The sequence below is a fragment of the Sarcophilus harrisii genome, chromosome 2 (assembly GCF_902635505.1).
Source record: "Sarcophilus harrisii chromosome 2, mSarHar1.11, whole genome shotgun sequence".
In the NCBI taxonomy this organism is placed as follows: domain Eukaryota; kingdom Metazoa; phylum Chordata; class Mammalia; order Dasyuromorphia; family Dasyuridae; genus Sarcophilus; species Sarcophilus harrisii.
Genome location: NC_045427.1, coordinates 481,131,166 through 481,145,037, shown reverse-complemented (window position 1 = coordinate 481,145,037; position 13,872 = coordinate 481,131,166). Strand labels below are relative to the sequence as shown.

The following is a 13,872-nucleotide window of genomic DNA, read 5'->3' as shown; positions in this document are numbered from 1 at the left end:
GGGGGTGGTGATGACATTTATGCTTCAGAACAGAAAGGTTAAGAATATCTACCATATACTAGGTCTTAAAAAAATTAAGCTTCTGACAAAACACTGCCTCTATTTTGAGATTTTTCTGGTAGGGGTCCATGACCTTTTTTGCTACAGGCATTGTGAAGTGGGAGGTTCGGAAGTGGGAGGTAAAAAGGAAAAAACCAACAATAATCCTAGAAAATGGCATAGCAGAGAAGTAGGAGAACACTGGGCCATAGTGTTGTATACTCTATCAGAAACCATCTAGGGCCAATTCTAGTCATCTTAATCTAATGTGGGCCTTGGACCCAGATGGCTCCAGAGGGGAAAGTGAGACTGGTAATTCTGCATAGCCCTTCCTCACTTAAATCCAACCCACTCGAATGTCATGGAGTCACCTTCCTGATGTCATGGTCCTCTAAGAAGAAGGACGAATGACAGAGGCTCTGACAGAATCGGGTCTTTTTCTTAATTATTTTTATGTTACAACAGAATGTTCCAGCTACAGTGAAGAAAGGGAGTCTTTATGGAGAAATGAGTATGATGTAAAATATAAAAAAGCATTATGTGTTAAATTTTAAAAACTGAATTAATTTTTTTAAAAAGTGCTTCAGATAAGTAGATATCCCTTTGTCTCTTGAATCTCTTCTACCTGCTCTCCAGATTGTTACTTCTCCTTCCATTGGAGCTGATAGCTTACAAATGCGGGATGGATTTTGTCCTCAGTACCAACCCAAAATAAGAGGTGGGAGGGGGGAATTTAAAATGAAAGTTATGTTGGAAGTTCCCTGTCAATAAGTGGTCACATGTGACATCCACTGAAAAGACAAAAGGAAATTTCAGGTTTTCTTTTCCTTCTCTAAGACTAGGACCTAATTCACAAGCGGACTTTTCCTCATTGACACTTCCTTTCACTTTTTAGTGAATTGGATTGAAACCCTGATCCTATAAAATGATCACCATGATCAAAATACCAGTCTCACATTGTTTGTGGACTCTTCTGATTTACATTTTCTCTCATTTCTTTCGATAATTATGTCCCGGATTAATGGAAAATAAGTGGAGGTCGGTGGGTTTTATCTCCCTCCCAAACCTCTGACAACCTTAGAGAAAAGAACAACTTTGCAGTCCGAGAGTTTTTTTTTTGTTTTTTTAGTATAGGCCACAGAGAATTTAGAAAAAAGGCAAGAGGAAGTTCCGTTTTAGCCAAAAAGTTTTAACCTTTCACTCCTGCCTTTGTTTATTTTTGTAGCATCCATGTTACTAGTTTCTGCCCTGCCCACAGGAGGGAATCTTAAAAAAAAAAAAAAAAAAAAAAAAAAAAAAGCTCAGTTATTAATGTGGTCTCTTTTGTTGTAACTCATTGCGAAGGCAGCAACCCAAGGGTTTATTTTCTCAACGTGCTTGGCATATCTTAGCGCCCTAGCTCAGACCTCAGAGTTTGATTTGGGAGGAATCCGAGCCCCTGGCTCGTTCTGACTCACTGAAGAAGCCCCTGCCTTTCCCTGCTATCTCTTGAAAGCAGGGAGGGGGTGCCTGGTGTCTGGGAAAATCACCCGCCAGAAACAAACCATGTCCACCTTGTGGCTTGCAGAAATCTCTCTCCCTTTTTCCTTGTCTATTTCCCTCTCTTTCTTTCTCCTTCTTTCTCTTTCTCCTCTCAATCTCTCCCTTTATTTCCCTCCCTCCCTCTCCTTCCCTCTCTCTCTTCCCTTCTCTTTCTCTCAATCTCTCTTCCTCTCCTTCTGTCTCTTCCCTTTCCTTCCTTCCTTCCTCCCTCCCTCCCTCCTTTCCTCCCTTCCTTTCCTTCCTTCCTTCCTTCCGTCCTTCCTTCCTTCCTTCCTTCTTCTCTCTCACCTGCTTGTCTCCTTCCCTCTTACTTTCTCTCTCTCTCTCCCCCTCAATCTCTCCTTTTATCTCCCTCTCTTTCTCTCTCTTCCCGCTCTTTCTCTCAATCTCTTTCCTCCCTCCTTTTCAAGTAATGATTCAGCTTGCTTTGTTGAAAAGACATCCATTACTCATTTTCTAGTATATCCTATTCTCTCCTCCTCTATCCACCACCCCCTCTTTTTTAAAGGGGGCACACATCTCTTTCTCCAGCTCTAGAAAATAGCTCCCTGATGCTTCGGGGAAACTAACTTACAAACATGTTGGCCTCCTTTGGGAGTAGGCAGTGCATTTCCAAGGCCAAGGGGCCAGAAGGAAGTTAGAACATGTGGCCAAAACTGGCTGGAAACTGATTCTTGGAGATCTGCCTGGTGCCTGCCTGGGCAACTTAATATTACCCTGAATATTATTCAAGATCTGTTAGGTCATAGATAACGGTCTCAGAGAAGGGGGAGCAATGGTCAATGGTATATTTAGTTTGGGGCTGAAAAGAAAGTTAAAATCACAGAAAGAAATTACTTTCTCCACCCCACCCTCATATTTCGTAGCCCTAGAGAAGCTCTTAACCAAGGGTCTGTAAACTTGTTTTTAAAAAATATTTTTGTAACTATCCCAAGGTCATTGTTTTCCCTTGTAATCTTAAGTATTTTGCTTTCTGCATTTAAAAACATTATTCTGAGAAGGGATCTATAGACCTCACCAGAATGTCAATAGGGTCCATGACCCCAAAAAAGGTTAAGAATTGCTAATCGAGAATGAGGATCAGCAGACTATGGCTGAGGTTTTTGTGCAGCCCATGAGCCAAAAATGTTTTCATATCTTAAAAACAATAAAATTTTATTTGAAATTTAAAAAACTATTCTTAGTCTGTGGGTTGTACAAGAACCAGTGGTGGGCCAGATTTGACTTGTGGACTATAGTTTTCTGATCTCAGGTCCACAGTTCAGAGTCCTCAGAGGCCTTCACTTCTTTTACAGATAAACTGAGGTGTAGAAGTGAGAAAGGAGAGCTATTCTTAGATCAGTAGTCCTCTCTTATTCTCCAGAACCTTCTTCTAGGCTTAAGACACGACAAGTGGAATAAGCATTTTTGCTTTATGGGGTATGCCATTGGTTTGTATTTGAACTGGACACTTTGCTTCTGAGTTCCATTAGAAGTGGCTGGGCTGATGCACATGGGATCCAGATGCCCAGAAATCTAGACTTCCACGGACAGTCAATGGCTTTCCGGGCCTTTCTCCTAACCTTCTGTCTCTTAGTTTGACTAGAGTAATGATGTCTCCACTTGTCTCCTGGGAAATACTGAGCCAGGAGTAGTAACGCATTTCTTCTGTCTACCACCATGCTGGGCCATGACTATGCTAATGGAGACCACCTTTTTTTCCAGGCAAGAAGTCTTTCTGGCCATGACTTTCTAAGAATAGAATAATTTTCTCCCAAATCAGTTAAATTCCTTGACTTTTTTCTCTCTATGCCTCCTAGGATCTTCCATTCTTTTCTATCCCTCCCCCATTTCACTAGTAGCCCTAGTAAAGTCATAGGGAAGTGATGCTGTTCCCAGAACCTTGCACACCTGTCTTTCATTTTGGAGGCACTTAAAAAATGTTTGTCAGATAAATGAATGGGGATACTCACACCCACTCTGTCCATAGCACTTCATGGATTTTTGAGGCATCTTTTCAGAGATTATTTCATTATTCAAATTATCCTATTTAATCATCTTCTCACTGCTTTCTCTCAGTGCTAGTGATTAGCAGTTCTAGAGATAATACTATATGTAAAGAGCCAAGCACAGAGCCTGGCACATAGCTGCTGCTATATAAACATTAGTGATTATTATTATCATTATTATTATTTTCCCTGGATGTTTTCAATATACTGGAATTTCTTGGGTTTTTAAGTAGTAGGGAAGCTGGTTCTTCTGTCTAGCCCTAGTTGGGGACTTACTCCCTAGTGCCCCAGGAAGATAATTTGATTAAATCTAACCTTTCCAGAGTCAGGCTCCCTAAACTCCCTCTTCTCAGCTCCTTTTGGAGGAAAAAAAAAAGGCCTCTCCTTCTTTCTATGGAAAGTCACTTTTCCAGTTGTTTCCTCTGACTGGAGGGAGACAGAGAGGGTAAAGGAGACAGTTTGCTTCACCTTTGATTCATTAGGAATAACAAACCCGGCTGCCAAAAGCACTCTGGAGGGAGGAAGACTTGGCCAAATGGGGCTCTTTTTCTTCACAGAGAGATTAGGCATGGCCACAGCTTTGCCATTAATTACAGAGGCACTTTTTGATCCCTGTTTCCTGCCTGACCTTATATGAAGGCTAAGCATCAGTTTTCTATGGCCATGTCTTTCTAAAAGCAAAACAAAGCAAAGAAAAAAAAAAGGCCAAACCATCACCCAACATGAAACCCCTAAAGCCCCTGGGAGTCTGATGCTGGAAGAAGAGAGCTGTGGCTTTCCTCCGACTAGGGAACTTATTAGTCATTTTACAGATGCTGTGCTATCCTAATTTCCTGGCAGCAATGATGCTGTGAAATATGAATATAGCCTTTACATGGAGAGGCTAATGATAGGAGAGAGGAGCAAGTGACTTGTCTCCTACATTCGCCGAGTGGGTAGTCACTGGGCTGCCCTAAGAGCAGTGTAGTACCCTGAGGAACAACGTTCCTTGCACAGGGGAAGGGACACCTCCAGAGAGTGTTTACAAGCCTTCCATTACCTCTGCTTCTCCCAAATATCTTTTAATTTCCCTTACACAACTTGATACATCTTTAGATCACCTTTCTCCCTTCTTTAACATCTTCAGAATAAGTGTCCTGGAAGCAACTTGGAATATAAATCTGAAGAGGAATAGGAGTTCTTGATGAACTCTTTAGGAATTTGAATCCTCTCTCCATCCTTTTTCTCTGCTAGATCTAAGCTTCCAGGGAGACATGACTGCCTTTGTAAAGTTTGTCTAGGGCCTCCTATCAGAGAACATGGAAAGGTGTAAAAGTTTTCTAGACTGTGGGAGTAAGGAAGTCTTAGTGCTTAGCCCCTACATGCAAATGGCTAGTATTTATATAGCACATTAAGGTTTGCAAAACACCTAACAGGTTATCTCATTTGACCCTCACAATTACCCTAGAAAGTAGATGTTGTTATTTCCATTTTACAGATGGGAACACTGAGGCTGAAAAAGGGTGAATTACCCAGGATCACAGTAAACACCTGTGACAGGACTTGAATGCTGATCTACTTGATTCCAGGTTCAGGACTGCCATCTCTGTGCCACCCAAACTGCTCACTAGTCCTTCTAGACAGTTTGATTAATTCTCCAAACACCCAAACAGAATAGTTCCCTACCAAACACATAAATAAGCCATTTCCTTTAGGAGAAAGTCCGGTGTGTGTGTGTGAAAGCTAGTTCTTGGCTCCAACCAGTAATCCATGCAAAAGTTAATAATCCCCATCCTCTTTTGAGAAGCAGTAATAAATACAACTCACACGTATATAGTGTGTTAAGATAATAAACTTTTAGCATTAGAAAGACCTTAGAGATCACCTAGTCTAACTCCTTTATTTTATCGGTTCACCAGACATTTTCCTTAAAAAGAACTCTACAGAGTAGATAGTACGGGTATTAGCATCTCCATTTTACAGATGAAGAAACTGAGGATCAGAGAGCCAAAAGGACTTGCCAAAAATCACAAAGTGTCAGAGCCAGTATCCACGTCTCCAGACACAGGGTCTAGAGCTTTTCCCACTAAGATTCCCCTCCTGCCAACATTCCCTCCGACTCCCCCAGTCTTGTCTAGGAAGTTTCATATTGTTTTGTATTTTTGTTTTAAGAAAAAAACAACAACAAAACTTTCTGCCTAGACTGCAAAGTTCCTTCCATGGACTGACTCATTCTGCTCACTAGGGTGTTGCTTTCGCTGCTATTTCATCTCTAGCACCCACTAATCCTCTGACATCCCTTTCCAAATCCTTATAGAGGCCCCGGCATCTCAACAGTCCAGTTTAGGGAGAAGGCAAAGTGAACAAAGTGAGAGGCGTCCACCAGACAGAACACTTGCTCTTAGCTGAATGACTCTCGGGGTCCGCTTTCGACCCATCCCTACTAGCAAGGGATGGTGGGGATAGGGGTGGGGGATACGGACTGAAACCTAGTCCGGGCTGGAGGCATCTTCAGCCTTCTGGTACTCATTAGAATTAAGTGTTTCCCATTAGACGTCTTCGGTCCTCATTAGTGAGCTGGTGCCCTCCGCCCCTGCCCAGGATGAAGGGTTTCCTAATGACTTCATTTGGGTGGCGGGGCGGTGGGTGGGGAGGATCCCCCTCTCTTCTGCGGCTCCCGACCTCTTTCCTCCCGCCAAGTCCCGGGGTCACTTACTGTCCTGGGGCGCCGCCTCGCTGCCGCTGCTCCCCCCGGACGGCTCCTGCAGCCCCCGGCTGCCGTCCCGGGGCTCGGCCCGGGGCTCGCGACCTCCGTTTCTGCCCGCGGCCGCTACCTCCTCCAGGTCTAGGAGGTGGCTGACGCTGAAGTTCTTCCTGGCCTGGGCGCAGTCCCCCGGCTCCAGGAGGCGGCCGCCCAGGGGCTGCTGCGGCCCGAACGCCTTATCCATGCTGAAGGCGCCGGAGGTAGCGGCGGGGGCAGCGGCCGGGGCGCTGGGGCTGTCCATGCCCCCGGAGGGCGGGCAAGCCTCCGAGCCGCGCGACCAAGGAGCTCCGGCCACCCGGAGCCTCTCTCTGAAATACACTTTTTAAAAACCTCGCCCCCAACTCTGCCCCACTGCACCCCCCTCACTTTTTCTAACTTTTGTTCCGCCTCGTGCCGTCTCTGTGAGAAAACAAACTTTTGCTCCCTTTCCTCCTCTTTCTCCTTCGCTTTCTCCCTGAAGTTGTTAAAAAACACAATCTCCTCTTTCCACACGCCCCTTCTTGAAGGGAACCTCTTTCCTTGGCTTCTCCCTCCTTCCTTTCGCCGCCTCCTCTCCTCCTCCTCCTCCTCCTCCTCTTCTTCCGTCTAGTCCTCTCTCCTTATCCTGCTTGTGGAGGGGCGATGGGGGTTGGGGTGGGCGTGGAGTCAAAATAGGGGAGTCAAAACCCAAAGGCATAAAAAGAAGCTTTGGGAATTGGGGGTATTGGAGGAGGAAAGGAGTAATTTTTTTTTTTCTTCACCACCCCCAACACACACACACACACACACACACACACACACACACACACACACACTTCTGCCAGTTTCTTAGAGCTAACAGTGGTTGGGAAAGTTAGGAACTTCTATCAACAAGTGTCAGAGAATGTATTTCCTTCTAGTTAGGAGACTGCAATGGATAGTAGTAGTGGGATGGGGGGGGGGGGTGTTTTTTCTTTTCCTTCCCATCTGCAAATTCCTCTGCAAGTGGGGAACTGATGAAGAAGGTTAAGGGCAGAAAGCTTCATACCCTTCTTTCTCATCCCCCACAATACTGTCTTTCCAACATTCCCCCTACCATCACACCAGTACAAGACCCTACTCTGAAATGGAATGGCTCCAGAAGCTTCAAAATCCCCACTGCCTGCCCAGCCTTGAATCAAGGTCATCTCCAGTGGGCAAGCCTAACTCTCTGACTTTAATGAGATAATTGTGTCCCATACCACAGTCAAAAACTCATCCCTAAGGACAGTTCAAGGAACCTCCCTAATGAAAACCAGGAAAGTTTAAAAGGAAAACTTTTTTTTTTTTTTTTTTTTTTTTTTTTAAAGAAAGTGGAGATAAACTTTAAAAATGGGATTAGGATTTATGATTGGTGTATGGTTGGGACAGTTTTAACTATATTCCACATTGCTCAAAACCAAGAAGGAAAGCACCATGAGACTTTTTTTTTTCATGGATGTTTGGCCACCATTCTTTTCCATATTATAAATAAATATGCAGAATAAGAAAATATTTAGAAGATACATTCAAAATGATGGACAATAAAAACTTTAAAATAAGAATAACTTAATAGTAACTACATAACTTATGAGTTACTCTTTCCGTTACCCTCTGCCTTATCTTTATCACATGTATAAACACATATATTTTTACAATTGTCAGTGCACTTAGTCTGGATTCCTTTGCCTTAAACTTACATTAGCTTGTACATTTTTACATGTTGCTTTGTGATCATCCTAGTCACCATTTTCAATGACAGCATAATATCTCCTGTACAGTTTGTTTAGACAAACTCCAACCCCTGGACACTTAGGTTGTTTCCAGTTTTTTCTCTTTTGCAGATAACATTGCTATAAATAAATGTGTACAGATGATCTTTTTACTATTTCAATTTATTGTACTATAAATTTAATAATAATATAACTCATTGGGAGATTTAATTTTTTTATAATTAAGGAAACATTTGTGTGTGCTTGTTTTTAAATTGTAGGCTTTTTTTTTTTTAAAGTTACTCTTTCAAAATAATTTCAATTGTTGATTCAACTGAATTTTTATGGAGTTGCATGAGTTTTTTTGTTTTCTTTTAAAAGAACAACCCCAAACTAATTAAAGTAGACCCCATTGTCTCTTTGTCACAACCACATTCATAATAACTGATTGGGAGGTCACAAACAAATGAACTATGAGTTTCTGGACAAAGCCCCAGGGACAATAAAAATTTCCCTTCCTTGAAAATAGCATCTTAAGTAACAAAGAATGAAGTCAGTGAGAGACAGACAATTTTAATAACAACAGTTGATATTTAAACTTTAAATTTTGCAACAATCTATGAAATTGGTATGGAATTACAAGTATTTTTATCTCCATTTTACAAATGAGAACACTGAGGCTGACTCTTGCATCTCCACTTTATCTCTTGCATCTAAATAATATATGTAGGAAATATAACCAATAAATGTCAGAGGCAAGAGTCAAACCCAGATTTTTCATGATTCCTGGTACAACTCGCAAAATCCTGGATTTGCAGTCTGTGTTTGTGTGTTTGTGTGTATAATGGAATGTTCTTGTTTTATAAGAAATGATGAGCAGGATGATTTCAGAAAAGCCTGGAAAGACATATATAAACTGATGCCGAGTGAAGTGAACAGAACCAAGTGAAACACACACACACACACACACACCCCATAACTTATTCACCTATTCTCTAATTGATGGGCAACCCACTTAATTTTCCCCACATCCCCTCCAACATTTATCATTATCTTTTCCTGTCATTTTAGCCATTCTGAGAGGTATAAAGTGGTACCTCAGAATTGTCTTAATTTGGCACTGAAGATTGTTGTTAGTTGTCCTTTTTCAAAGAGGACCAAAGATTTCAGGTGATGTTTTGACTCATACATGAATTGGGCTTAAGTAAGGCGAATTGCATTCATCAGCCTCATTTTTCTCTTCCAGAATCATCAAAGTCCAGAAGCAAAACAAAAGTCAAGGCCACTGAGAGTTTATTCCAGTGTCAGGATTGCCATGTCATTGAACACAGTATTGACAAGATTATGTGATGGTCAATTATGATGACTTAGCGCTTCTCAGCAATGTGGTGATTCAAGACAAATCTAATAATTTGGGATGGAAAATGTCAATTGCATCCGGAGAGAGAACTATGGTAATTGAATATGGATTGCAGCATAATATTTTCAATTGTTTGTTTGCTTTTTCGTGTTTTTTTTTCTCTTTTGATCTGATTTTTCTTTCATAACATAACAAACATGGAAATAAGTTTAAAATGATTGTCCATGAATAACCTATTGGCATCTTCCAGAGAGGGGAGATAAGAGAGGAAGGAGAAAAAATTTGGAATACAAAATTTTATAAAAGTGAACGTTGAAAACCATCTTTACATGCATTTGGAAAAATAAACTATCATTGAGGGAAAAAAAATACTCCATACCAGATGCAAAATAGGTACTTAATAAATGTGGATTGGATTGGATTGGATTTTTTCCCTTTTGCTTTTATATCCACTTTACTTTCCTAGTACACATGAAGTGTTTAATAAATGCAGGTGGAAAGTTGAATGATCCTTGAAGTAGTTTGCAAGTCAGGCCTGAGGGCAGATGGGTCAACCTTAAGAATTTAAACTTTTCTCCTCTCACTAACTTCTCCTTTCTAACCTCAGTCCTTATTTTCCCTCTCACCAAAGGGGGATGAGGAGAATCACCTCATGATTTTAAATTTTTGTTAAACTTTGAAGATTTGAAAGTAAGCTTCTTGGGTCTCATGACTTCTATCCTCCTCTCTCCTATTCCCATTATATTGAAAGTTAAAAAAAAAAAAATTGGGGCAGCTCTTCTCAGCAATATAGGGATAGAGTGATGGTCCTGGAATCAGGAAGACTCATCTTGTATTCAAATCTGGCCTAGACATTTAATCGCTGTGTGACTTTGGGCAAATCACTTCATGCTGTTTACCTCCGTTTTCTCATCTATAAAATGATTTGGAGAAGGAAATAGCAAACTACTTCAGTATTTCTGCCAAAAAAAACTCCAAAAGAGGTCACAAAAAGTTGGACACAACTGAATAACAATAAAGAAAAAAAAATCCTGCCTCAACTTTTTTTGGAAGAAAAGATATCCCCCTCCACAAACAAACAAGAAAACAAACTGTTCCCAAAGTTAGCTCTTTTAAATGATTTTTACTAATTTCCTTCCTTCCTTCCTTCCTTCCTTCCTTCCTTCCTTCCTTCCTTCCTTCCTTCCTTCCTTCCTTCCTTCCTTCCTTCCTTCCTTCCTTCCTTTCTTCCTTCCTCCCTTCCTTCCTTTCTTCCTTCCTCCCTTCCTTTCTTTTTTTTTTTTCTTTCTTTCTTCTTTCTAATAAAACAGTAATTTTCCTGAAAGGGAGAGTGTGAACCCTAGGTGGGCAGGGACCTTAATTACTTTAGTAGATCTCCTAAAATAACACCTATGGTTAAAATTAGGATTGGTACTGTGCCTTGATTAAATTCGTAAAACATTTAGCAAGTGCCCATTGTGAAGATCGTTGTACTAGGTGTTGGGAGGTGCCTCTTTTTGTTTTCTCTAATTTAGGTTTTTGATTACAAAAGTAAAGGCTATCTTGGAGTCCCAAAGGCATCCATTAAGAATTCCCAAAGATGTTTTTACACACACACACACACACACTTCTTCCACCATTGAATTTCCTCCACCATTGAAAAATCAACACTAATACTGTTATAAAAATATGCTCACAGCTATACTTAGAGGATAGAACCCTAGAATGGGCTCTAAGTCTGAATCAGAGACTAGTGCTTGCTTGCTTTCTGTTCAATTTGGTCCTGTGTGATCATTCCACATTTCAGGGCCTCAGTATCCTCATCTGTAAAATGGGAGTTGATCTATAGAAGATGACCCCTGAGGTCTTCCCAGCAACCACTCTGTGATTCTAAGAAGTTAGACTCGTGTGAAGTTGTAAGGCTCTTTTATTTAGCCATAGCCGAATTCTCTCATACTCCATCTATCCCGAACTCTAATGCACCCATGTCTGGAGGCATAAGTAGTTTAGATTAGCTAGGGATTCAATACCAGGTATCACACAGGTCAAAGATTACTGAGTAAACTACTTCAATGTACTGTGCACCTGTAATCAAGAACCTCTTAGTTGCCCACCTTTTTTGGAAGAAGATTAAGCAGTGTTATAGTACTCTAGTGAAAGATTCTTATCAGGACAATGTTGATCAATCAGCTAAGTGAAATCCTTGACTAATGAAATGGGAATGTGGAGGGGGAGTGGGAATTGGGGGGACGGGGAGAAAGGTGTGGGGGAAGGTGATCCTTGAGTAGAACTCTTTCATGGATCAAACTAAATGTTTGAATGTTTTAAATACTGAACCAATTGAACAAAAGCAAGAATGTATTACTGACCTAGTTAATTCATACATGATGCAAAAAGTTTAGAGAAAAAAACTTCCTTTCCTCAGGGAATTTACAGTGGAGCAGGGGCTTTACACCATGTAGTCAAAGAATGCATGTTCATTTTAAATGTGTCTTCCCCCTAATTCTAGTGACTATTTCCTTCCTTCCCTAAAAGCTGAATCAAATAGTTTTGCAGAAGAAATTGATCAATCAATCAATCATTCAATCAGGTATTTATTAATATGTGCCAAGCACTGTGCTAGGTGCTAGGGATAAACACACACACACACACACACACACACACACACACACACAAAGCTCAAGAGCTTACAATCTAATCTATCAGGGGAGATATATACAAAATAGATGCAAGATCTTTTTTTGAGGTAACTTAAAGGTCATCCTACTAAAATTCACACTCCATGAGGGCAAGGATCTTATTTTATCCGGATTTTATATATATATATATATATATATATATATATATATATATACGTATACACACACACACACACACATCTCTCAGTTCTTAAGTTCAGCACATAGTTATCAAAACTTACACTTACCAAAGGTTTTAAGATTTTGAAAGCTCGTTCCTTACAAACACTCAATGAAGAGAATGTTAAGTATTTGCAGTCCAAATTTATAGAAGAGGAAATCAGGGGTTAAACAAGTGAAGTGTATTTATTCCTTCTCTCGAAAAGCTTGTGAAGAAATACATTGATTTCCCAGTGGGAACCAGGAACAGCTAGGGCAGATCGGTGAGGACTCCAGCAAGATGAAGGAAGGTACTTGCACCATCAGAAGTTCCCTGGTTGGGGGATGGAGGAAGTATGAAGCTACCTTCCAGACTGGGTCAGGAAAACCAGAGGCAAAGATCTTGGAGCACCTGCAGCCAGGGATCTCTTAGCTGCCCACCTTTTTTGGAAGAAGAGTAAGCAGATGAGACAACTCCTTGATAAAAAGCCCCACTTATTTACTAGACTCTGTGACTCTAGGGATAGGAAAAACACAGACAGTACTCTGAAGCACTAACGGAAAATCACACAATGGAGCAGATAATATGAAAAAAGTGTACATACAGATATATTCAATGTAAATAATAGATAAACTTAGAGAGAATTGGGAACGGGGGGAGAGGAGGACTGGGAAAGGGTGAAAGATGAAGTTTTAGCAGAAGCTTGAAGAAAGCTAGGAGGTTGGAGGAGGCAGGAAAGCATTTAGGCCCAGGGGTGGGAGGGTGGGGTGGGTAAAACAGTGCAAAAGCAGGGACAAGAGATGGTGGAACAAATAGGTCAATGTAACTGAATCCTAGAGGAAGTGAAAGGTAGTAAAGAAAGAAGATTGGAAAGATAGGATGGGGACAAATAGAAGATGTTGTGTTTGACCCTGGAGGCAAGATGTCTTGCCTTCCATGGCCTGGTGGTCTAGATCATTTCTCATGTCTTGGTGTTCCAGATGTCTCGCCTTCTGTGGCCTCGTGGTCTAGATGTCTCACCTTTTGTGGCCTCATGGTCCAGATGTCTCGCCTTCCGTGGCCTCATGATCCGGTTGTCTTGCCTTCCATGGCCTGGTGGTCCAGATGTCTCATCTTCCATGGTCTCATGGTCCGGATGTCTCGTCTTCCATGTCCTCGTGGTCTAGATCATTTCCTGCATCTTGGTGTTCCAGATGTCTCGCCTTCCATGGCCTTGTGGTCTAGATCATTTCCCTTGTCTTGGTGGTCCAGATGTCTTTCCTTCTGTGACCTCATGGTCCGGTTGTCTTATCTTCCGTGGCCTGGTGGTTTGGATGTCTCACCTCCCATGGCCTCATGGTCTGGATGTCTTGCCTTCCATGGCCTGGTGGTCTAGATCATTTCCCATATCTTGGTGTTCCAGATCACCTGCCTTTCGTGACCTGTGTTCCAGATCACCCACCTTCCATGGCCTGGTGTTCCACATGTCTCTCCTTCTGTGGCCTCATGGTCCAGATAATTTCCTGTGTCTTGGTGCTCCAGATCACCCACTTTCTGTGGCCTCATGGTCCAGATGTCTTGCCTTCTGTTTCCTGGTGTTCCAGATCACTTACTTTCCGTGACCTCGTCATCTAGATGTCCTGTCTTCCGTGGCCTCGTGGTCTAGATAATTTCGTGCATCTTGGTGTTTCAGATCACCCACCTTCGGTGGCCTTA

At 41.7% G+C, this 13,872-nt stretch overlaps 1 protein-coding gene across 2 annotated transcripts in view; it reads right to left on the bottom strand.

Moving 5' to 3' along the window:
- Positions 1–6,859, bottom strand: part of PRRX2 (paired related homeobox 2) — a 64,198-nt gene extending 57,339 nt beyond the window's left edge. For both annotated transcript variants that reach the window (XM_031954802.1, XM_031954803.1), the window contains exon 1: positions 6,265–6,859. In XM_031954802.1, the coding sequence (XP_031810662.1) occupies positions 6,265–6,553 (289 nt within the window). In that variant the 5' untranslated portion in view covers positions 6,554–6,859. The remainder of the gene's footprint in view (positions 1–6,264) is intronic.
- Positions 6,860–13,872: the final 7,013 nt, after the last annotated feature.